Source organism: Cupressus sempervirens, chromosome 10, assembly GCF_028749045.1.
Source record: "Cupressus sempervirens isolate cs-2001-9-10 chromosome 10, ASM2874904v1, whole genome shotgun sequence".
In the NCBI taxonomy this organism is placed as follows: domain Eukaryota; kingdom Viridiplantae; phylum Streptophyta; class Pinopsida; order Cupressales; family Cupressaceae; genus Cupressus; species Cupressus sempervirens.
Window position 1 is genome coordinate 55284386 of NC_143127.1, and position 26201 is coordinate 55310586.

A 26201-nucleotide genomic window follows, 5' to 3' on the forward strand; every position below is an offset into this window, starting at 1 on the left:
TCTCCTCCAGCCTTCTTCATTATCACAAGGACAGCCGTGCAGTCCATGTGAAAAACCCTTCCTCCTACACAGTCAACCCATGCTTATGCAGGCTTGAAAGAAAATTTGTGCACAATAAGTATCTGCCCCTTGAAACCACAAAAAAAATATCAATTATGCCCTAAGAATATAAATCATTATGATCGAACACTTATACATCAGAAGGCAAAAGAACAAGTTTCTTTCAATTCAGTGACCATCACAAGTCTGAAACTCTCCTTCTCTCTCTGCAGATTGTCATTCTATTCTCATTACTATTGGAGTCTTCATCCACAATCTAAGCTTGGCCTCTGGTGTTGAAGGGAATGAAAACTATAGCTCTGTTTCCCATGGGAAAGTGTCTCCTTGTTTGTAGATGGGAAAGCCTCTCCAGTTGTGGCAGAGGACGTGTTCCCATCACCCTCCCACTGCTATCGAATGAGCGATGTCATCTGAAAGTATGAAGGTACAGTCTGTTAAAAGGAGATGTGACTGAAATTTATTAAACTTTACCATACAACAACACTTAAGACTGGAGCGAGTAGTAAGTACTTGTACAAAAAGCAATAAAATTTAGGGTTAATTTGCAATGGGTAGCTGAGCGAGTAATGGCATCATTTACCCAAGTAGTAATTCCCACTCATGCAATGTTAATGGCCGGCCCCTGTCATCTCTAGGGAGACTAGCAATTTCATAATGTTTTGATTGAGGAATTAATCTTTTTTTTTAATAAGTTGTTTGTAATTAAAAATATATATTTAAATATGATAATAATATTATTTTTATAATAACTATTATAATAGATGACAATGATTATATTTAATTATTATTTTTAAAATATTATATAACTATAATTATTTTTTAATGTTTTGAGAATTTTATTTTTAATAGTAATGTTAATTAGTAAAACTTATTTATTTTTAAATTAATTTCTTTTCAGATATTTTCTAACTTGTAAATTTTTAAGTTAATTGTAGAAAGAATTATGGAATGTATATTTTTATTTTACACAATAGCATGACAAAGAATATTTTAGCATGTTAATTTGATAGTTACATTGGCTATTCTAAAAATTTAATAAGTAAACATTATTTATAAAATTAGACATAGGTAGTTCATAACAAAATTGATATTTTAACAAATGCATCACTCTCACATTTTTCAATACTAATCTCTCTCTCGTGAGAATAAATGAAACACTTCCTCTATGCTTAAACCCACTTCAGTTGCAACTCTCTCAAACCCTCCCTCAAAAAAGGCAGGGACTCTAGCTCATCAAGAGCTTTTGTTACCAGTGTTCCATGTGGACATGTCCCCTCCCCCAAAATAAACCTATGTCCACCCTAAGGGGGTGTTTGTGAGACTTGGGGAGTTGGAGGAAACACCCCCATAGATCCACCTCTGCTGGGCATGCTGCCAGGTCACTTTCGATATGGCACATGCTATTACGTACTAATTGCAACATTTAACTTCAGAAAATTAGTTTGCCTTTGGAGCACTTACAGAGGTGTCATATGCAGATTTTGCCTTGAAGATTCTAAATCACCTCAACCGCCACCATTGCTCTACTGCCATTACCCCCCATCCTCAAATTTAGGCCCTTGGATCCCCATCCCCAAAACCCATTCCCACATTGTTCCCACATCCTTGTGTCTCCCCATCAAGAAACTCTATGGAACTACACTTATTACATAGATTAGGATTTTTGAAGACTTCCTTTTCTATGTGTGAAGAAACTTTTTGCATTTGTGTGAAGTTGCCTTTTAGAACTCGATTGTTTAAAACTTATACTATTGTTGGTTTTTTGCAGTTGGGCTTTCAAGAGTAACCATTCACGCAAAGGAGATAGGCTATTGAGTTTGAACTGGATCAGAGTCTCTCCACAAATTGTGCACATTTCCCCTCTACTTTCTGTTTGGCAAGACACAGGAACCTTGTTCTTCCATTGGCCTTGGAAGTTCAACCTTTGTGAAAGCTTTTGGAAAGGTGATAGAAGAATGGAAATTAGAGAAACATCTGTAATTGATATGCATTTATGCAACAGAGGCAACAGCACTGCTTCAGGAATTTGTCAATCCAATGATAGTCTCATGGAGACCACTTGCAATACATACGCCTGTCAAGTAAAGGGTTCCTCGTCCCCGAAAGAAGGATGCACTAGAAGACAGATACAGCCAGAGAAATCAAGTTCTGAATCTCCACTTGATACTGTTTCTTCAGCAGGTGGATGCATATTTCTTCTTTGTTTATGTTACTTCAAGTTCAGATTCTCAAAGTCCATTATAGGAGTTTGAAACTTGAATTTTGAACAAAGTGATTTCGATTAATTGATATTATAATATCATTTTTTGGTAGTATAAACTTGGCAAATTTTCCCTCTACGCTAGATGCTTTCTGTTAAACTGGATCCTGGACTGTATTGTATATTTTGTTTGGAACATTAGAAGTCATTGTTTTTATATTTCAATCAACACCAAAAAATTAGGAAGCAATCTATTCAAAATATATTCTTATCCATATAATTAGCTTTTGTAATGAGAGGCTATCTAAGATATACGGATACCCAATTGGTGACCTGTTGTGATTGTACTTTGTGTCTCGTGTGCTAATGTTAATGTAAAATAATAGATCCAAGTCCAGTATTATTTATATATTGCAAATTGAATATTAATGTATTTAATTCAAAGTCCAAACGAGCCTGGTAACTCATTTCCTTTGCTTTCTCCTTGTTAATCACCAAATGTTCTGTAAACCTGAACTGAAGAAGAATTTCTCATGACATCATCTTGTAAGAGACATATATATTCAGTTCCCAGCTATTGGGGTGAATCTCAGGATGTATGCATCTGTCTCATTCTGGTCAACGTCCCACCCATCCCTGTGTTGATTATGCGATGTCTCAGCTATCCTGGTTTTGGCTTAATTTCCTCAAGGAATTTGTAGATAAGGTATGTTTTACTGCAAAGAGATAAAAAGTAGAGGCTATTGTATCTGAAGTCTCAACCCATAATACCTTTCCAGCTTGGTTTTTAACCTAGAAACTTTAGCGACTTGCCTTTCTGGAAGCTTATTCTTGGATTTGCAGCTCCACAAATTTATATTGATTTATATGATTAAAAAAATATTGTATATTTAAGGCTAGATTTTGGAAAAGTGTTTGTTGAAGAGATTCCTATGAATTCTTGGATTGGTTTGTTTGGATAGATGTATGATATGTACACTGTATTTCTTTTTCATAATCCCTGCCACAAATTTCTGAGTGTAGAGAGTTATACTTTTCACCTTATTTCACATGCTGATCCTTCTGCTAAGTGAGAGTTAGATGATTGCTGGAAGAATATTGTATATGTATATGTAAGACCAGATCTCTGAAAAGACTTTGTTAAGGAGCATGTAACAATCACTTTATTGTTTTTTTGTATAAATGTATAGTATCCATAATGCTCATCCATAAAGTAGTAAAAGTTAATAAGTGCAATCATGATGTTGTGACATGCAGAAAATTCCATTTCTCTCGTGATTGCACATGCAGATTCTTCTGTTGAGTTAGCATACATTGAAGCACTCAAAAAAGAGAATGGCTTGAAGCTTCTCGACAGAGAGGTAGTCATAACAGCAAGGTCTCTGCAACACATAACATCTTATCTTGAGTTCTTTGACATAGACTTGTACATGAATAATCTTTCAACAAACCAGTTTGGAAGGCTTCTTATTTGGTCCCCACGTTTGCCATCAACTCATACCTTGCTTTCTCAGTGAGTATAGTATTCTAGACTTCCCTTACATTTGGTTTTTGTTTGGGCTATTGTATAGCACTTGCCTATTTTGTGAGAAATATAAATGCCAATATAAACGTTTCATGTCTTATGGCTATGCACCATGTGAATGGTTTCTGCAAATCAGTTGTTATATGAATCTAACATAGTTAGAATATTTAAACCAAGGATTGCTACACCTTTAAATATGTATGTTGGAAAGTTAGTTTGTGTATTACTATGTATGCTTTTAAATCATAAACGGCTTAATCTTTGATATTGAGCAGAAACTTCCACGCTTTTCCTCTTGGTACTGCATGTGTGGCTGATACCCAGTTTCAGGGAAAAGGTATTGATTCTGAATTGGAAGAAACTAAGTAAATTGATTCTAATTTGATCTACTATTGGAATGGATTTCTTCTGATATGCTCCAAATTCAAGGACAGGTCGTGTAAGCAATTTGTGGGAATCTCCTGTGGGCTGCATGATGTTTTCCTTTACCCTAGCAATGGAGAATGGTCGTGTACTGCCACTACTTCAATATGTCGTTTCTCTTGCAGCCATTGAAGCAATTGAGACAGTTTGTGAAGCAAAGGTGATTTTGCCTCTTTTCTTCCTATTTTTCTTATATATTCACAGAAATAACTGTTATTTCACTTGTCAGCCCTAAGATAGTTTCACAGAAATATCAAATATGCAGCAGCCCAGAAGTAGCATGATATTTCTTTGGCCCAAAACTATTTTCATTTGTATAAGACTTGTTCGCCATTCATGGAAGTGGCATGGTATCTGTGATTCTATCAATAACCTTAATCTTTTTAAAAATTGCATCAGATATATCATATAAATGTATTTGAAGGTAATTACGAAAGTCTGATGTGTAGCTGCTTGTACAGCTGAGACTCATGATACTTGTGGAAATGTGATATTTGAAGAAAGATGAGAAGCAGTAGTTATTGGAATTTAGAAATACATATAAATAAAAATGATGCTATATGAAATTTTTGATTGTGTAGATACCTTTGACGGTCATTGCTCACTTCACTTCATGTAGTTATCTTGGATACAAGTATTCTCCCCTAAAAGTATTGCTCTTTACAGGTAATCTTGTTTACTGCATGGTTGTAGAAAAGAAAGAGATTACAGTAATGTCCACTATTGAAAACTGGATTTCAATATACCATCCATTACAACTTACAATAGTATAAGACATAGTGGTGAAATTATAAGAGCAAAAGTGACCAAGAGGAAAACAGTGAATTGAAAAGGAGCACATCGACTAGTTTGATAAATCATGGAGTTTGATTTGAATTGTCCAAAGGAAAAATTCAGACATTCAAATCCGGAAATCATGCAGAACAATATAAATGGACTGTGAATCACATGTTTACAAGGAGCACATCAATCAAGATTCTCAAGAGCTGATGGAAGCCTATATTGAAGCCTGGTTTAGATATTCATGAAACATCAGAATCAAATATCAGGGCATGGGGCCTGGCAATATCAAGCAAAGCTCACAAGATCATTATCAACTACTGTAAAATAGTGCATGCGGTCATAGAAAATGCACAGAGTTTTCCCTACTAAAAGCTTTTCAAGGGTCTCTTGCCCATGGCACCTAAATATTGCCCTAGTAATTGAAAGAAGTTCTTTAATTAAGATGGCTAGCCAACAGGGCGATGGTTGAATTCCTTTGAAACACATCTTCTTGTTTCAGCAATAACATTGTCTTCCGTGATCTTGAATCCATAGTTGATGACTTAAATCTTTATATTTGTTTTGTTTAGGGCAGTAATTGAATCATTCTACCATGCTAGTGACTGATAGTCATGTTGTCCTGCATTTTGTCACCACAAAATGTAGGTAACAGTACGAAACTTTTTCAAATTAGTTTCGCATTTCTCTGAGTTTATTTTATTATTTAATTGGTTAGTATTGATCAACCAATCGGTACTAATTGCTAAAATGAATCTTTTTATTGAAAGCTTTCGTCAAGTCTTTTTTGTTTTGTTTTTTGTCGAGCCTTTGCTTGATTTTTGAAGCCTTCAAAGTCTGTTTTTTTCTTTTGAGTTTGCGTTCGTTTGTTTTTAGTCTTTTGGTTTTGCTCATGTCATGCCTTTCGTTTTCTCCTTCGATTCGGTCTAACTTAGAGGTCAATCGGAGTTGTCAGTTAAAAGACATGGTCATTTTAGTGTCTCAAAAGTGGACATTTTAGGTGCAACAGCACGAATTAAAAATATGATGTTATATTTTCATTTTGACATTCATTTTTTGAAAATATAACATTTTACTCACTTTTTGTTATGTTTTGAAGTTACTTTTCATTTAAATTTATAACTTAAAGTGACTATAGTGCACTTTATGTTATAATTTTAAGTTAGAGTTATTTTTTAATTTTTCACTTAAAGTGACTATAGAACTATATAGTTACTTTTTAAATTTTTGATTTTTAAATCAAACACTTATATAAATGTCATTTTAATATAATGTTTATGTATAATATTGATTAATATGATGCATAAATGTTATTTTTGACCCATATTGTTGACATTTTTATAAAAATAAGTGAAATGCATAACTTAAAAGCCTAAAAGTGGACATTTTATGTGCATATACATGTAAAAAACTATGAAAAGTGAAAACTTTTCATGCTAATGCATATAAAAACTCATTTTGAAGACCTTTTTTATGCCATTACATCAAATGCTTGTAAAAGTGGACCTTTTTGATGCAATGGCATGAAAAGTTGAGTTTATATGCTTGTGCATAAAAAAGGTGAGATATGTTTATAAAATATGTAAGTGACTCCAAAAAGTGAGATTTTGGAGACTTGCACATTTTAAAATATGTAATGGGCTTCAAAAAGTGAGATTATGATCAAAGACATTTTTTAAAACATGCATTGGACTCTAAAAGGTCCGATTTTGTCTTATTACAAGTTTTAAAATATGTAATAAACATAAAAATGTCCTATTATGTGAAGAAAACATGTTCTTGCTCCAAAAACCTCCTATTTTGATCATAACTTTTAATTTTTTCCATGGATTTGGATGAAATCAGTTGCATTCAAAACGTTTTGGAGAGGTGATCATTTTGCCCTCATCAAAAATCAGTTTATTGCACCCAAAAATGTGTTTAAAACTCCCAAGCTAGGACACAATTTTGCAAAAAATTCCGTAAATCTTCAAATTTGGAACATGTTTTTGTTTGGAATTAAATCGTTTTGACATTATTTGCTGATTCCATTATATTGTGATCATTATTTTGATGTTAAAACACCAAATCGTTTTTTCTTGGAGAAACACGTTTTTGTTTAGAATGCCCGAAAAATTGGAGTTTTAATCCACTTTTGTGTTTTAAAGCAATTTTTTTGCATTTGCATCCATGTATATCATTTTGGAAAAGTCGTTTTTGCTTTCACAAGTAAAAAATGACTCAAAAACATGCAGTTTTTTGCCACGTTTCTGCAAAAACGGCCCAGATTTTTGAATAAAAAAGTCATGTATTTGTTTAAAAAACTCAAAAAATTGCATTTTCAACCCATACATTTGATCAAAAGGGATTTTTTTTGAGTTTTAAATGCATGATATTGTCTTTGGAGACCATTTATTTGACACTTTCATGTCAAATCTGACCATTGAATGTCCATTACATGCAAGTGTAGAAAAAGTCAAAAGATTGTTTGAAAATTCAAATTTAAGGGAGAATTTGTCTAAGTCTATAAAACTTGCTATTTTAGCATCTTTTCCTTCATTTTTGGCACATATTCATCATGTAAGTGGACCTCTTCTTTCTTACATTTTAATTCATGCTTATCCTTGCTGATTTTATGCATGAAATCGTTGAATGGATGCCACTTGTGAGAATCTTTGCCATAGAATGTGCATTTTTCCCTTAAATATGAATTTCTCCTTCATTTTGATGTTTTTGGTTCTTCCCCAAGTTTCAAATTCGAATTTTATCTTTGGAGTGCATTGCATCTTGGCATGTTTTGAGTTGTTTTCAAAGGTATGTTGTTTTTCTTTTGTTTTGGTTTTGTGTTTGTTTGTTGTTTTTTCTCCATTTGGAGAAGTTGCAAATTTTTTTCCAAAAGCTTGTTTTTCCTTCATTACATGCAAAAGCGTTATCATTTTTCACATTCCATTTCCATGTCATTACATCTCACATTTCATCCGACAAATGTGATTACATGTTTTTCACCATCATTCGCCATTCACACATGCATTTAATCCCATTTTCCACTTCCGTTTTCATCCATCTCATTTTTCGCTTTCATTCGCACGACACGATTACACGAAATGTCTTACGTGTAATTGTGTCTAAAAAGTCCAATTTTGACTAAAAGTCACTTTTTGAAAAGTCAAAAAGATGTCATTTTCTCCTCTCCATATGCATTCGCACCTCCATGAGAAAATACATGTTTCCATATCTTTCCATGCTTTCCATCTTAGCATTCATCCGCATATGCATGTAAAGCCTATCTTTCACTCACACTTGCATCTCATTTCACCCTCCACCTTCCGTTACATGTTGCATTTACATGTAATCCATTTTCCATGTAGTGACATCTTGAAAGCCCAAGTCACTTTTTGAAAATCGACAATCTCCATTTACACGCATTCCCATACGCCAAGCACTTTACTTCAAAAAAAAACAAAAAAGGGAGTTAAAGGTGCTGATGGAAAGTTGTTTCGAGTGTACATCCGAACATTGTCAAGAAGGTTTTCAAAGTGTCAAAGACTCCAGTTTGTGCTGATCTACAAAGGAGAATTCACGACAACTTGAGTGAGAAAAGATGGATCACATCAAGTTTCCACATGATAATGGACAATTCATCAAAGAGAGCTAGAGGTTGTCAAAAGACGCAACACTATGGTTATCAACGTGAATGTTGCAGTACAAGGTACAAGAACTCCCAATCCTGTTATCATCTAGGATTGCATCGTCAAGTACAAAGCCTTTCAGAATTGTTCTTTTCTCTTCCGTCTTCTTTCTTCTTCTTTCATGTTTGTAGTTGGAGAAGATGCATTACATGAAAAAGTGTAATTACATGTAATGCAAGTTACATGTGTATGTAAAAGATGTAATGTGAGTTGCACATGCAGTTGCATGTAACCCTATATTTTCTCTTCTAGTTAGACTAGGTCAAAGTTGGTTGAGTTGCTCCCACTTTTTCCTCTACCTTTTTCTCAACTCCTGTGCCTATATAAAGGAGTGCCCCCTCATTGTAAAAATTATCTTTTGTTGTATGCAAGAAAGCTCTACCACATTTGTGCAGCATAACTTTGATTGTGTAGTACGAATTTGGGAGAAAAGTGAATAAAATAAGCAATTGGATTCAAAGCTTTGACTGGAAGCAATTGTGATAGAACAAATTAGAAGCTTTGACTATAATTTGTGCCTATTGTCTTGATTCATGTTATTATTGTGTGTTCAATAAAAGAGCATAGAGAGTTAAGAAACAATTGAAGCCCGAGCTTTGACCAGGAACAATTGTGAAAATCCATAGCTAGAAGCTTTGTTTGTGGCTTGTATTTTCATCTTAATTCGCAAAATAGTTAGATTGTAGTTACTTTTAAGAGTCTTTGTGCCCTAATTGTAAAACTTTTACCATATAGAAGTACGACCGGACTTAAAGCCAAACCGGTATGTTTTAGCTAGCCTTTGAGTTAGTGAAGATTTATCGGTATCACTATTTCTAACTTTTGAGAGAAGTGTAGTTAGAGATTTACCTTGCCCATTATTCGTTCTACGAGTAAGTGGATCCTTTTTTGAAAGTTAAGAAGAAAGGATATTAGTAACACCGTGTTTAAGATCTCTCGACTTTTTACTTACCTTGAGTTGATCCAAGGAACGGTGAGAAGGGGGAGCCTTCCCTTTAAGGTAGGAGAGACTCTGTCTCACACGTTGTGGCTGGTCATCCTATTTTGCGATTGAATTTTTACCCAAAAACTGTTGGTTGCAAAATATTCACCCAACAAGTCATATCTACAATGCTTTGATTGGCAATCTTAAGATTAGGAGTATTGCAATTTACAACAGTTTTCATTACTGATCCTTTATAAAGAATCTCATTGCTTCACCACCTCCATTCCTATGTAGATTCAAAACTTTATAACTTTTATGCAACTGATTCTCATTTTTGATGTTTTTAGCACTTCATCACAAACCTTTTGGAATCTGGAAGATTGTTTGGGAAATCAACATTCCATCATACTTGAATCGATAGGCCACCATTTTTAAGGTGACAATAGTATGCATACTAACCATTCACCATCTTGGTGTCTCTTCAGTGACTTTGCAAGAATAATATCATCCTCTTAAAATGGATAAGAATGATAGACAACTGAGAGCTAGAATTCCAACTAAGTCCTTCAGGTTTAGCACAGTTCATTCCTAGTGCATTTTGGTTTAAAATTCAAAACTTTATAAGAAATTTCTTTTTCAATTATAGAAGGTGGCAAATACTTTTGAGAGGGCCTTTCTCGTAAGGGAGTCCTACTTATGATCATTCACACAATCTTGAGTTTTTTAGTGCTTTTTGTTTTCAGTGAAATTCAATTTTTGTCTGAGATGTTATTTAGAACTTACAATTTCATAAGAGGTTGCCTTTTTAGTTATGTAGGATTGATTTCGTAAGAAGTCTGAAGATATCCAGAGTTCAAGGGATGTTTAGAAAAAACATGTAGAGGACTCGTACGTGGCTATGAGTGCAAGGAAGGCACCAAAATGTTGAGGTCAAGATATTTCACCCACATCCAACGCACAAGGACTATGGGCGAGAAAAATGGTGACTCCTTTGGTGAGCTGAATGTGAAAGACATATTCTCCTGAAGTTCACAGGAATTGGGTATGAGGATCCTATGAGGCATTGCAAGATGTGCAAAACCATTTGATAGAAAGTGCTAGCAAGATGAAGACTATTGGGTGTAGCCATTGACTGGTTCACAAAACTTAACAATGAATCTACAGCCTCTTGGGATGCATTCAAGGTGTTTGAGGACGAGTTCAAACTATTGAGAGACAATAATGAGATAGTGGCAAAGATCTACACTACTAAACAAGGAAAAAATGAGAATGGACGGTCTTACAATTGTAGTCTCAACAAGTTGCTGGTAAAGTTGGAGAATCAGCTAGTTGATAAGCTGAAGAAGCAGCTGTTCGTTGAGGGGCTAATCTCATCCCTACACAAGAATACTAAAGAGGTGTCTATGTCCTCATACGTCAAAGCTTATAATTAGGTAATGGACATTGAGAATGAAAACAAAACATCCTCCTAGGCATAGAGGAAGGCTGTCGATGTTGAGAGTACAAAAGAAGAATAAAAAATGGTTCAAGCCCTACAATAGGATATGATGAGAATGATGAAAGAATTTGAAGGTTGAGAAAGGAACTAACAAAGAAACTAATGGACTATGGTGTATTGTGTGCAAAGATGTAGGGAACATAAAGTTCAATTGTCCTAGATTTCTTAGGGTATTGGTCATTCAATAAAAGAGTGCCCATACAATTTGTAGACCAAAAGTACTCAAGTACTCTTCATAGAGGGAGAATCCAATCAATTAGAGCCATAGAGTACATCGCTAGGTAGTTATTGAAATCAATGAGGACGAAATAAAATATAATACGTCTCCAAAGGACCTATCAAACAATGTTGACAATGTAAAGAATGTGGATACTTTGCAAGAGACTTCCAAAGTAAGATATCGTATGATTATTGTGCAAATAGTATGGACCAATTGAGCATGAGGGCACTGACTTCTCGAAGAAAAAAGGTATTAATACCCTGGAGATGGTGTAACAAAACGAGGTAGTTCTAGCAATCACTAGAGTAGAGATGAAGAAATTTGTGTACCCTAACTCTTGTATAGAGAATGAATGACTTGAGAAGCCAAAGAAAAATCAGAACAAGTCAATGGTGAAGGGATGAAGAATCTCTTATGGAACTACAAGTACATCATTGCGGTTAGAACCAAAGAACATTGTACAACATTTGTTAGAAGCAACCATACCAATCAAGGTTAAAAACCTTCGTTACACCATGTTGCAACTAAGAATGACACTTACAAATATAGTTGGTGACAACCAAAGTCGATGACAAGATGACCTAAGTAAAGATATGATAGTAGAGCTGCTACTCAAGGATAAACAAGTCATTGACCTTATGCTATCGACATTGAACATTGAGACAAAGTTGATGTTGTTCAGATGGAAATCATGGGGAAGAGTTTGAAAAAAACCATCATTGCTAGAGGCTCAAGAGTAAACGTATGGCCAAAAGATACTTGTAAGTGCCTTGGGAAACCAATTCTTTGGCCACCAACATTTCACCTAGTATGCCCCAACTAGCATGGAATCAAGCCTTTGGAGATGTTGATGGCCTAGAAGGTGATTATCAAGACCCAACAGTTCCTCTTGAATTTTATGGTCCTAGTGGAGAAGAGAGAATATGATGCATTGCTCGGGAGAGGATGGTTGGTATTAGCCAAAGCCAATCACAATTGGAGAAAGAATACAGTCTTTTTTGAAAACAAGAGCTAAAAGTATTTAATTGATAAAAAGAACAAAGCCGTAAATGAGGAAGAAGCTTCCTCAGATTTATTAGATACAAACTTAGGAGATGAATAGATGGAGGATCAAGGTCAGATGGAATCAAAAGCCGAAGGAATTTTGGAAGTTTAACCATTCTATGAATACCAAATTGGCAAATGGTGGACGCTGAGGCATATTTATCAACATGTAATTCGTTAGATTCTAGTTACATCTAGTTGGGGTGCTCTTGTGTCAGATGAGCATGGCGATAGTAGTTTTTCCCTAGTAAAGGTTCATGTGCTTTGAGAGGCTATTAGGATCTTGAACCATAGTTACTCAGTTAGTTATTGACAACGATTACCTTCTGGATTGGGGTAGCACCTGTTATGAGACATTGTTAGGGAAAGAGGAGGTAGTTGAGCTCACCCAGGAGCTTGAGGTTACTGTAGGCTCTCTTTAGTATACTCAGTTGGCTCTTCAGGAGTAATAGTCACAATTGGATGAGGTTACTGTGGAGTTAGAGCAGGTACAGTCGAAACTAGCCCCAGACCTTGTTTAGTTACCTATTGTGGTTGGTGGTGAGTTTGCTTCTACGGTTGGGAATGATGGACATGATAATGTGGCCAACACATTCATCCAGCATATGAGTGCAGTAGGTATAGAGGAGGTGAGAGCATTAGTGGAGACAAGCTCTCATGGCAATTTGTTACGTTCTGCCAAAAGCGGATCTATTTTTTCATTTCATATAGCTAGTACAATTGGACAGTTGGCAGTGCCACATTTTCAGAAGGATCAGCTATAGGTCACAAGTTATCAGGTTGATGCTTCCACATATAATTTCTACTGCATAGAGTCCTTCATGGAGTATCTATTGGGGAGTTCGGATGTGCAGGAGGATTCATATAGAGTGTCTGAGGGTACTCTCATCTGAAGTTGTCATGCTATTCTGAGGTTGGGTTTGTTGAGAGGGTTGCCCGATATCCTGCCCGACCAGTAGTTCGAAGTCAGAGATTGGAGTCATCTTCTGATTCCCAGTTTGATGTTGATGAGCCCTTGACAGAGATTTGGAGGTTTTATCAGCATTACACTGTGAGGTGTGCTCATCACTTCTCTTTTGACCCACATGTAGAGGATTTGATTTCCCGTCAGTGTGGTTTGGCTCCTATTTGAAACCATCCATTATGGGATGGCTTAGCACCATCTTTTGCAGATGGGATTGATAGTTGCAAGTTAGACCACTTGCAGTACCCACACACCCATGACAGTTTATCAGAGGTTGGAGTTGGTGATAGTGATTCAGGTTCATATGGTCATTGTCATCTCCACAGTGCACTTGGGTGTCAGTATTAGTTTGGTGGAGACCTAGGTGGGGACAAAGTTGGTATTTCAGTTGGGTTGAGTTTCGATGAGTTGTTACTGCCATCAACGCCTACAATTAGTTTTTAGATAATTATATCATTGGTATCAATTATTTGGTTGTTGCTACTACAGGAGTTTCTTGTACATAGCAGGGATAGTACGCACTGCACAATTTTACCCATAGGATCTAGGTGGATGGTGATGTTCATTTTGCTTTGGGATTGGTTAGGGACAAGCAATCTTAGGAAGGGAGGACCGTAATGTTCCCCATTTTTAGCAAGTTCCTGCAGTTGGCTTGTTTAGTTCACCATTGCAACCCTCGTGAGCTGATATTGAGATTTGAGGGTCTCAGTTGTGGGGTTATAGGCTTTTCAGTAGCCTATGGTGTGTTTTGGCTCCATTTGAGGGATTTACTATTTATAGTAAGTCAAACTATTGGTTTCGATGAGCTTAGTTGAGTTAGAGTAGTTGTGTGATGCTCTCAATTTTTATTTTGGGCTTCCAGTTTGGGCTCCAAGAATCTTGGAGGGAGCATCTATTTATAGTAAGTCACCCTGTTAGGTTCATTCGTCGCCTTTCATTATCAGGATCACTTTGGTGTTGTCAAATTTTGATTTTGATGCTTATTTAGTTGTTTTTGCAAGACGGGTGAATTATTATTATTCATTTAAATACGTTGAGGTTGCTATTTTTGTTGGTGTTATTGGTTGGTCACCTCAGTATCATACCTCGTTGGAACTGGGATGAAAAGTTTTAAATCATAGGAACAAGAAACACTGACCTTGCATATCAAAATATTAAGTTATGGTGAAAAAGGTCATTTTTGGAGCCAAAAGCAATTAATAAATTATATTACTGACACTTTATATATTTTAATGTTATGTAAGTGGAGTTCTTTTGGAAAATTGGTGCCATTTGAAGATTAAAAATATGAGGACATTTAATGAGAAAAGCATCCGATCATTAGATTATCTTATTTTGTTTTGTCGTCTTTGTGACATTTCTTGAAGTTTTGATTTTATGTGCCCTTGCTAAAGTATAAGGGTTTGAGACTAAGTTTGTGCATCACTCCACTGCTGAGGTAAAGTGGTATTGATTTAATTTTCAATTTAAATTGAAGAGACTTCTCATACTGTGTCTATTGTGGCTGAGGAGTGAATTGCTTGCTAAAAATTTAGTTTTAATTCGTTTTCAATTATCTCTATTGCTGGGCGAGGGTTTAGTCTGCAAATTTGAGTTTGGTAATTCTAGATATCGTAGTTTGTTCGATTTGCATCAGAATTAGTGTGTTGGATTTACAGCTTGAATGCCAAGGGTTCTTGTATTTGGCATGATTTCTATATCAGTTTTGGGCAGCATTTGTAAGGGTAGACTGTGTACGCCAAATTGAAATCGGACCAGGCAGCTTTTAGTTCGGCTTTGCAATTACATTCTACGGCAAAGACTAAGTTCTTAATTTGTAAAATTCAGTTTATGTTACATAGTTTGAAAGTATAATAGGCTAGTTTCAAATTCTGATTTATAGCAATCAGTTAACAACTAAATTCCCTGTTCATTATATTGTTGTATGGTTTGTCAATGAATGAATTCAAAGGCTGGTGTGAATCATTTCAAAATTGTTTATTGGCATTTGGTAATTATTTATGCTAAACTTATAAGGCCAAAATTGAATAAATTTGTGATCAGTTTGTTGTAAATCTTGATATTGTGTTTGAAAATTTAAGACATCATATATTCAATGGTATTTGGGTTGCTTGCCAATTGTTTGACAAAATGTCAAACTATTGAAATGTGAAAGAAATTGATGCTTGATTTAGCTATAACCAGACAGGATTATTAAATGTGCTCGAGTATATCCTTGGCTAACAGACTTTTGAAGCTCAAAACACCTCATTGACATTAACTTGAGCCGTACCATCCTTAAAAAGGACATCAATATATCTATAGAAAACTTACTAAATCTCAAAGATCTCATTGCAATCAAATAAATTCCCTTTTCAATTCTATCATATGCTTTCTCAAAGTCTATTTGAGCCATGGAAATATTTTTCCTGGAATCTTTCATCAAATTATCACTTCTTAGCCTGTAAGGAGATTCTCTAATTTACACATCTCCTAGACAAACCAATTTGATTGGGGGAATTTCCTGTTAGCAATTATTTTATCAAAAATCTTATAGGAAACATTCAACAAAGTTATAGGCCTCTACAATTTTATCATAGAGCAGTCTCCTTTCTTAGGCATTTGTTTTATTATCTCTTTTTATATATCCTTTCCAAAATAACAATCAGAGTAGCTTCTTTATACAATTGTAGCAAGAAGGGGGAACCCATTCTTTATCACATTTGTATAGTTCAGCCAGCTTACTATCAATCCTCGTCGTTATGTTGTTGCTAAGGGAACAAGTAAGATGAGATAAGATATTTTTATTAATGTCCAACAAAAGGCCAACAAGAGGCCAACAAGAAAGCAGGAGGACAACCAACAACATGAGCACCAAACAAGGTTCAGGGAAAGCAAAACAAAACAACTAAACAAATCACCCAGATAGCTTCTCTGACTGAGGGAAAAACTAAAATCAAAGGCTAGGCCATAGAGCAGGAAGAGACCCAACAACAGGAGCACTAAACGGTGTCCGGGAAAGAAAATAAAACAACCAAACAAACCACCTAGCTAGCTGCTTTGAGAAACTGAGGAAAAGTCCAAAATTGAAGTGTAGGCCCTAGTGCAAGAAGAGACCCCAAGCTACTACTGAAGACTTCTGGAAGAAGGGGAAGACTGCTACTGTGAAGAGGATCTGCGAAGTATCACGGTCCTAAGAGGCCCAGAGGAGGGATTAAGTGGCTGCTTCGTACCCAGCGCAAGAGAGACCATCGTGAAGAATGGAGTGATTAGCTGATTGGGCTGCAGTCTCGAGGGTAGACACTGCTGCAAAGAGTGTTCCTGGAGCCTCTTGGCCTCCTAAAGAAAAAGCGCAAGGCACTTCTGATCTGTATATCTGGAATAGTAATAACATTATCCAAACAGAAGGGACAATTCATTTTCATAACTATAGGCCCACTGATTTTCTTAGGCAGATTTTTTCATAATATCTCTGTTTTTGATATTTTTAGAGTTTAAACTAGTGAATGTACAGAGTTCCCAAAGAAAGCTTTTAAATGCATTTTTGACATTATTCTAATCCTCAATAACACCAATCATCAACTCTTATCCTAAGAATACTCTCCCTTACAAACTTAACCCTTGAGCAATTGAATTTTTTCGAAGTCACTGATTTGGGGTACAGGTATGGGTACTTGATACAGATTTGGGTGTGCGGGTATGACAATTGTTTCCATATACATATATTTATATGCATGAACACATGTATTTATGTATGTTGGAGCTTCAAAAATTTTAAATTTAACTGACTATAAGAAGAGTGATACTCGTAATTACATAATTGTCAATGAGTAATTGTTTTGAATGTCTCATAATATTATATACATAATTGCAAAACTATACATTTAAGTCTCAAAATGTCATTACACAAGGAAAATTCAAACTGCAATCTGATTGACATATTCATATTCATCTTCATCAAAGGCATCAAGTTCAACTTTTGGTTTAACTTCATTTGGACCACAATCCATGACATTGCCACTCCCACTAGCTACGTCTATGTCAAGTGCAAGAGCTGCCTCATCTATAGATGCCTAGGCAAGTTGTGCAACTACAGTATCTAAGAAAACTTCAAAACCAGCTTGGAGGAAAAAATTGGCTAGAATGCAAGTTTTGTTATAACATACAACTACCTACCACATAAAAATAACATTAATATAATTAAATAATGAACTATTCATGAGAATAACTTTTTTAATTTTAATACTTATTAACAGAAATTACTTTCATTTTTACTTAAACAAAAATAAAAGGAATGTTCATTACCTAACTTCAAAAAAGATTTAGTATTGTTAAATTTTGAACCAAAATATAACAATTGCAATAAACTAAAATTCAACACAAAATTACAAAGAACATAGGAGACTTGTCCTAGGAAAACCCTCCTCTTGAGGATGAAAAGCCCAAAAAATGATGATCCCTTTATTGAGTTCTCAAAACAATTATAATTACTTCTCCCTTATGATTGAAGACACTAACCAGTCAAGCAATAAGCCTGATATATCTCCTTCACAAATTAAACACTTTAACTGTGTAAAATAATATACCAGAGTATCTCACAAATACTATCGATCCTGAGAAATGATTTACAAACACAAAGTTATCACGCACAATCAGAATCTCTGATAATACAGTACAAAAAAGACACTGTTACAAAATGATATTTTAATGCGTCAATCTTGGTATCTTCTTTGCTGCTCACATACAGAGCTAACCAACATTCTCCGCTTCCCAAAATCATCATTCACTCTATGTAAGCCATATTTACCTAATGTAAAGTTTCTGCAAATTCTGCTACAAATCCAAGTGATATAATGCCTTGATGCTGAAGATAGTCTTGACAGACCTTTAAATGCGTGTTACTAATAGTATAATAACTATATTGGAAATATTCTTATCCCTACAATAAAATTGCATAAGGCAACAATGTAGAGGAGAAGACTTGATTGTGTATTGTGTGTTCTCTAACCTCATTCTTACCTCATACTTATATTGCACCCAAGAGAGTCCTTTCAAAGGACATGTCTCTTTCTAAGTCAGCCCTTATGAAGAAACTAATGATTATATTCCATGATCGGCGTCTCCTAGAAAACATAATTAGTTAGTAATTATACTAACAACAATCATGCAAAAGAACATTATTAAATGCTCCTAAGGAGGTCGCCGATAAGATTAATTATCTAAGATTATTAAAGAGGCAACTCCAACTAAGGATATTCATGCATTATAGAATTTGTACGATATGTAGTTCAGATCAGTCACGATTACCAGAGTTACAGAATCAATACTCCCTCTTAAGTTGATAATCATACTAAGAGATAACATATCTAGCATTATCAATTAAGATGAATAAGCATAGATTGATACTCTATATCTATCTAAATCTTCTAAGCATGTGGTATCATTGAACACATGATACTATATCATATTACTAAACCTATGATATGACTTATCACTTGTACTAGTGATAACAGTATTGCATGGAATGCAACATACAAGATAAAACCCACAGAGTGATTAAATTCTCCCTTTATTCAAATTGTGACTCATAGGTACTGATAGACCTATATCACAATATGATCCTGAGCTAAGATCTGCAAGTTCACAGAATAAAGTCTGAAGAATAATTAAATTCTTCTTTTATCCAAGTTGTGATTCATAGGCATAGAAATGTCTATATCACAATGTGATCTTGAATCATCCAGATCTGATAGTAGCTCTCTATTGTTCAGTACATTATCTTAGAGATAGTCATCTCTCATGATGTTTTTTGTAGAAGTGTTCATTATCTCACATATTGTCACCTCTTAGATAATGAATACAAATGGTGAAGCTCATAACAGTGAATAGCCTAACAACAATAATTTTAACTCAAAATTATTTCATTAATAATTAAAGAATACAAATGTATTATAATTCAACCATTCTAAGTCTTTTCTTGAAGTGATCTATCTTCACTCAAGAGAGAGGTTTGGTAAGAATATCTGTTGTTTGATTTGCAGTGCAAATGTATTCTAATTTTACAGTATTCATGTTTACCATATCTCTTACATAATGGTAAGGAATTTCAATATGCTTGAACCTGTCATGAAAAACTGGATTCACAGAAAACTTGATGGAACTTTGATTATCACAGTGAATAATAGTAGGATTCATGGGTTGACCAAATAATCCCACAAGTAACTTTCTAAGCCACACTGCTTCCCGAGAGGCCATTGCTACTGCAATGTATTCAGCTTTTGTAGAACTCTGTACTGTTGATGTCTGCTTTTTGCATATCCAAGATATCATCGTTGAGCCTAAACTGAAACAACATGCTGAAGTGTTTTTCCTATCAATAACACTTCCAGCCCAATCTGAGTTTGTGTACCCATGTAAGTCCAAGTCAACTTTCTCATACTTGAGCCCAACGTTAAGAGTGCCTTGAAAGTATCTCATGATGTGTTTGACTGCAATTAGGTGAATCTCTCACCTTTGGCTCACACATGAATTGACTTAAAGCATTATCAACATAGCAAATATTAGTCTTGTATTTACCAAGTACATAAGAGACCCAATCATTTGTCTGTAAAGAGTAGAATCTATGGAGGGTGATTTTTCTGTTGCTTCCTTAAGTTTATGTAGATTAGTCTCCATAGGAGAAGACATAAGTTTGCAATTCCACATTTCAAATCTCTTCAAGATATCTAATGTATATTTTCCTTGATTAAATATGATGCTGTCAGAGTTATGCCATACGTCTAGTCCTAGGAAGTAATGAAGGAGTCCTAAATCTTTCATTTCAAATTCTCTGATTAGAGCTTTCTTGCATTGATCTATAAGATGATCATCATCTGTGATTAATACATCATCAACATATAGTATCAAAATTATCATATTATCTTTATCCTTTTTACAATAGAGATTTGGATCAACTTCGTTCTTGAAGAATCCTAAACTGGAGAGATACTTATCAATTCTTTCATATCATGCCATTGGAGCCTGTTTAAGCCCATAGAGAGCTTTCTTGAGCCTGCAAACATTGACTTTAGGGTTATGAGTTTCAAATCCTTCAGGTTGTTCCAAATATACCTCTTCTGTAATCTTTCCATTAAAAAATGTTGTTTTCACATCCATTTGATGTAATTTCCATCCCTTTGATGCTGCAATAGCTAGGACTGCCCTTACAGAGGTGTATGTAGCAACTGGAGCAAAAGTTTCTTCATAATCAATTCCCTTCTTCTGAGAGAATCCCCTAGCTACAAATTTGGCTTTATATTTTTCAATGCTACTGTTAATAGCATGCTTGATTTTAAATATCCACCTAGAAGAAACAACAGATTTTCCTTTAGGCCTTGGAACAATTTTCCAAACATCATTCTTAATAACGGATTGGTATTCTTCCGTCATAGCATCCTTTCAAGTTGTATGTTTAATAGCATCCGAAACATTGGTTAGTACTGATTTAGATAAATCACTCATGTTTGCTGCATAACTAGAAAATCTTTTGAGTCTTTTGCTTTCTCGGAAGGTTCCAGATGGTGCAACGAAGTCTTGTGCTTCCGCTACAGTCTTAATAGCCCAAAGTGGCATTTTCTTAAGATTTTGAGTTTCCTCAAGATTAAGATTTTGAATTTCATCTTCAATTTTTTCAATGTTCTCCCTTTGAAACTCAGATTCATGATTTTCTTCAAAACTAGATACATATGTAAGATCTTCAAAACTAAGGGCTCCTTTGAACGCTAAATCTTTTTCAAGTATTACCTCCCTACTAAGTACAATGTTTTTCTAACTAGGTATGAAAATTCTATATGCTCTAGATGTTTCACTATACCCAACAAAAATAACTTTCCTCTCGAAGGATTCTAATTTAGTTCTTTTTTCTTTTGGAACATGTATGTATACTGGGCATCCAAATATCCTAAGATGGCTTGTATTTGGTTTAACCTTAGAAATGACTTCTTTAGGAGTTTTATCTCTAAGGTGGGAGTGAGCACTTTTGTTTTAGATATAGACATCAATACAAGAGGCTTCTGCCCAAAGATGATATTCTAAATTTTGATCAAATATCATAGCTCTTGCTACTTCTACAATTGTTCTATTCTTCCTTTCTGCTACCCTGTTTTGTTGTGGGTTATAAGGAACAATATACTCCCTCTCAATTCCTACTTCTTTACAAAAATCTTTAAACAAGTCTGAAGTATATTCCCCTCCATTATCAGTCCTAAGAGTTTTAATTTTGTGTCCAGATAAGTTTTCAGTTAAGATTTTGAATTCTCTAAATCTCTTAAGGGTTTCTTCTGATTCTTTACATTTTAAGAAGTAAACCCCATGTTTTCCTAGAGAAATCATCTATAAAAAGTATATAGTACCAGAATCCTCCAAGAGAAGGAACAAACATAGATCCACATAAATCTGAGTGGACTAATTCCAAAACATCGTTAGTTTTTCTAGTGCTATCATGAAATGGACTTTTGGTGTTCTTACCCAGAGCGCATCCTTTGCATATGCTTGAATGATGTTTATTCAACTTAGGTAAACCAGTAACCATCTTCTCCATAGTTGATAAGGCTTTGAAGTTTAGATGTCTTAATTTTCTATGTCACATTTTGTTTATATCAGCAACTTCATGAATTAAGGCTTGAATAAGTTCTATGTTTAATTCATACAAGTATCCCTTTCTTTGACTAATCAATTTTGATTTTTTAAATGAAGAGTTCTTAGACCAGGTCATCACTTTACCGTCCATGAATGCAACATTATGTCCATCATCTTCAAGTGTTGTAACATAGATTAGATTCCTCTTTATTCCCGATATAAAGTACTCTTTTGAGAGGGAAAGAAATACCCTACTTCAGTTTCAAGGTGCAGTTCCCAATTCTTTTGACTGAATGATTGGAATTATCACCTATGGTAAGTTCGCCATTAACTTCTAATATTGAGTCTAGTACTTTGTATCCTATAATGTGTCAAGATGATCCACTATCAATTACCCATGTTGTGCTTGATACTTCATTTGATAGTGCAGAATACAATACATGTTTCTCAGTATCATAGTTTTCTTCTTTCCTAGTATCGTTTGTACAATTTACTTGTTGCTTTGTATTCTTAGGGCAATTAGATCTATAGTATATAAATTTTTCAAATTTGAAGCATTTTATTTTGGATAGATTTTTCTTAGGTTTGTCATTTCTTTGATTACCCTTCTTCTTCTTGAAGCGCTTCTTCTTATCTTTATAGGAATTTGTGTTGAGAACATGAAGTTCTTCATCTTCAGTTTTCAATTTTCCTCCTTTCTTAAGTTTGCTAGATTCATCTTGAAGGCAATCTCCTCTAAGTCTATTGAAGTCTAGAAGATTGTCTCTAGCACTTACTCCTTGTGAGAATGTTTCCCATGAATCCAGTAACCCATCTATAGCCATAAGTGTTAGCTCTTTGTCTTCAATTATGGTCCCTATACTTGCAAGTTCATCTCTTAGACTACCCACCCTTAGGAAGTATGAATTCATAGATTCTCCCTTCTTTATCTGTATATGATTTAGTTGCCTTTTAAGTGCAGGGGTTCTAGTTGCATTGTTAACCTCATATGCATTTAATAATGCATTCATCATATTAAATGTTGTTTGATGTTTCATTAGCATAGGTGCTATTTCATTTTTAACTCCATCTAATATGATTTGCATGGCTTTCCTGTTTCCTTTACTCCAGATAGTTTTATGAGAATTAGCATCAAGTTGCTTGGTTTCTTTATCAACAAACTGTATTACATTATTGTCGTCAAGAATCATCATAATTCTGAATTTCCAAGCAATGATGTGTTCTTTTCCATCAAACCTATCTTGGGGTCTAATTGTGCTAGCCATTGAAGGTAGGAGTTGCTAGATATTTTTAATTTGATTGTCAATTTGCAGAGCCTAGGTTCGACTACTAGAGCTCTGATATCATGTAAAGTTTCTGCAATTTTTTACAAATCCAAGTAATATAATGCCTTACTTGATATTGAAGATAGTGTTGAATATACAAACCTTTAAATGAGTGTTACTAATAGTATAATAACTATTCTGGAAATGTTCTTATCCCTGCAATAAAATCACATAAGGCAGTAATGTAGAGGAGCAAACTTGATTGTACAAAGAGGCAACAAGAGGCATGTAAATTGTACAAATGATACTAGGAAAGAAGTAAAGGAAACAAATGATACAAACGATACATGTCCTTTGAACGATACAAATGATACAAATGATACAAACGATACATGTCCTTTGAACGATACAAATGATACAAATGATACAAACGATACATGTCCTTTCAAAGGACATGTCTCTTTCTAGGTTGGCCCTTATGAATAAACTAATGATTATATTTCATGATCTGCGTCTCCTAGAAAACATAATTAGTTAGTAATTATACTAACAACAATCATGCAAAAGAACATTATTAAATGCTCCTAAGGAGGCCATCGATAAGGTTAATCATCTAAGGTTATTAAAGAGGCAGCTCCGATTAAGGATATTCATGCATTACAGGATCTGTATGATCTATAGTTCAGATCAGTCACGATTACCAGAGTTACAGAATTAACACCTAATGTAGACAAAGAGACCATTGTGACTGAAACATCACTACCCCCAAAGAATCATTATCAAAGCGTAAAGAATCTCCTATGTAATTGCTAGAGTCGGCAGTTACAAACTTGGACAAGACACGCAATGGCCTCCCAACGTGAACAATCAACTTGAAGCCATGTACCATTGTAGTGAGCCACAGTGATGCCAGTTCATGCAATGATCGTCCCAAGTCATCATGTGATACAGTAGTGAAAAAGTGTCAAATAATTACAAGAACTTTATCCAACTGAATAAAAAACAACAGACATAACAGAAGACACCTTTTTATGCCAACAGAGACCATGATCGATGCCCATATAACTCATAATAACAAACAATAGATGTAATTGAAGGCACTTTTAATGCCATCATAGATCATGATTGATGCCCAGATAACTCACAATAGCAAAGAGAATAGAGAAACAACTCGATGCCAATAACACGAGCTACACAATACCACCAGAAGACTCGAACTCACATAACATACACAAAACTTCGAAGCAAAAGTGCTTGAACACGAGAGAAACCATATGACAGTGCTGACCAAAATATGATAAAGAATAGATCATTATCACAACATTAACTTATTTAAAGATGAGTTCAATCGTGAATTCTTGAATTTTTTTTCTCCTTGCCGAAGTTCATCCACATTTTATTGTTGGTGAACACAAGCTTTGTGACCTAGTTATTAACCATGGGGATGTCATTAGGATTGGGGTTTGATTCATATGGAACAACAGCTCTAAGCACTGCATTCTCAACATTGTTTACTGCATGGGGTAAATAGATTAATGCACACAGACAATGAACAAGAACAACAAAACTCCTTGTATTATTCATAATGCTCCTGATGATTACAATGATCTCGAAGGGTGTATATATACTTTCCGAAGAACCTTCCTGAAGGGGTCCGTCGGCTACATAACAAGAACCTTCCCGAAGGGACCCATCGGCTACATAACAATAACCTTCCAAAGGGACCTGTCGGCTACACAATATCTATCGATGACATACATCCTGTCGGTTACACAATATTTACTTACGACATCATCCCCCCCAAAAAAAAGTCGTCTCCGAACAACAATTACAAAATATCCAAGACAAATTAACAAAACATAATACATCAACTGACTAATTACAACAAGATAGATTTGTTTTTGTCACAACACTTTCACATTTGTTCTATGCCTGCACCAAACTGGTCTCCAAAACATGTTGCATCTGTAGCCTTTGCTAACACAATACTATTTCCTTAGCTGACCTTGATAGCCACCCGTGCTGCTTTCTCTGCTTCCAACTCCTGGGTACCCTAAGCCAAGTGTTGCTGTACTACCTTCAACTGGATGATCAGCTCCTCCTGAGCTCTCTATGTATCCACCAAGATAGCCTCACGTCCAACACCTACTCCAAGTGCCTCTGGTACACAGACACTCCATGCTTGCAGCAACTCTAGATCTCATCAACTAGTCACACTTTCCACGATTGATAACTACACCGACTGAGGGTCTACGGGGATCACCCCCAGTGGGGTCAAGAGGCACTCTGAAACCCACACAAAACTCCATGGAACACACCATTTATATCATTTTCTTCTGATTCCACACTCTTTCTGGCAACTGCTTATATTTTTCCTTCACTTTGGCATCATGCATTATTCATTCCAAACTGCTTCAATCTGTCGTCTTTTTTTTTTTTGCTTCTCCCTTCTGACTGCTTCCTTCTGCCCTTCTCTTCTTGCAATTGTCATATGGCAATCTCTGCTTACTCTGCTAGATGATATTGCCGTACTGTGTTGATATATATATATATATTTTAAATTTTTTATTTTGTTCCTTTACTGCAGGGTCTGTATGAATATAAGGCTACAAAAGAAGTCGTATGGACACATCAACCATCCCTCATAAACTTGCCATACAGTTAGAAAGACTTTAATGTGTTCAGTATGGTGACAAGAATCTAAAAATGCCGTATGGTGCTCCTCAGAAAATCTATGCTCTTCACTCTGCTATACAGTGTTGGGGAAAAAGGTGTATAGGCGTATGAAACACAACAACAATTCTTAATGCCTTCACTGTATAGGCATGGAGGTCTTTTTTAAAAGACCGTATGACCATTGACCCTATGTACGATGGCAGTCAGAGATTTCAACCTTCAAAATCCGTACGTTCCCAATAGAACTTAATCTTCAAAATTCGTACATTCCCAACAGAGAACTTAGTCTTCAAAATCCATACATGCCCAACTAAAAAAACAACCTCCAAATCCATACCAAATCCGTATGGCAGCAACA

At 35.2% G+C, this 26201-nt stretch overlaps 1 protein-coding gene across 7 annotated transcripts in view; it reads left to right on the plus strand.

Moving 5' to 3' along the window:
- The window catches only part of LOC149532531 (biotin--protein ligase 2-like), a 101461-nt gene that overhangs the window by 32699 nt on the left and 42561 nt on the right, over positions 1–26201 (plus strand). For all 7 annotated transcript variants that reach the window (XM_089807679.1, XM_089807677.1, XM_089807682.1 and 4 more), the window contains 4 exons: positions 1829–2241; positions 3518–3773; positions 4061–4122; positions 4220–4368. In XM_089807679.1, the coding sequence (XP_089663805.1) occupies positions 1829–2241; positions 3518–3773; positions 4061–4122; positions 4220–4368 (880 nt within the window). The remainder of the gene's footprint in view (positions 1–1828; positions 2242–3517; positions 3774–4060; positions 4123–4219; positions 4369–26201) is intronic.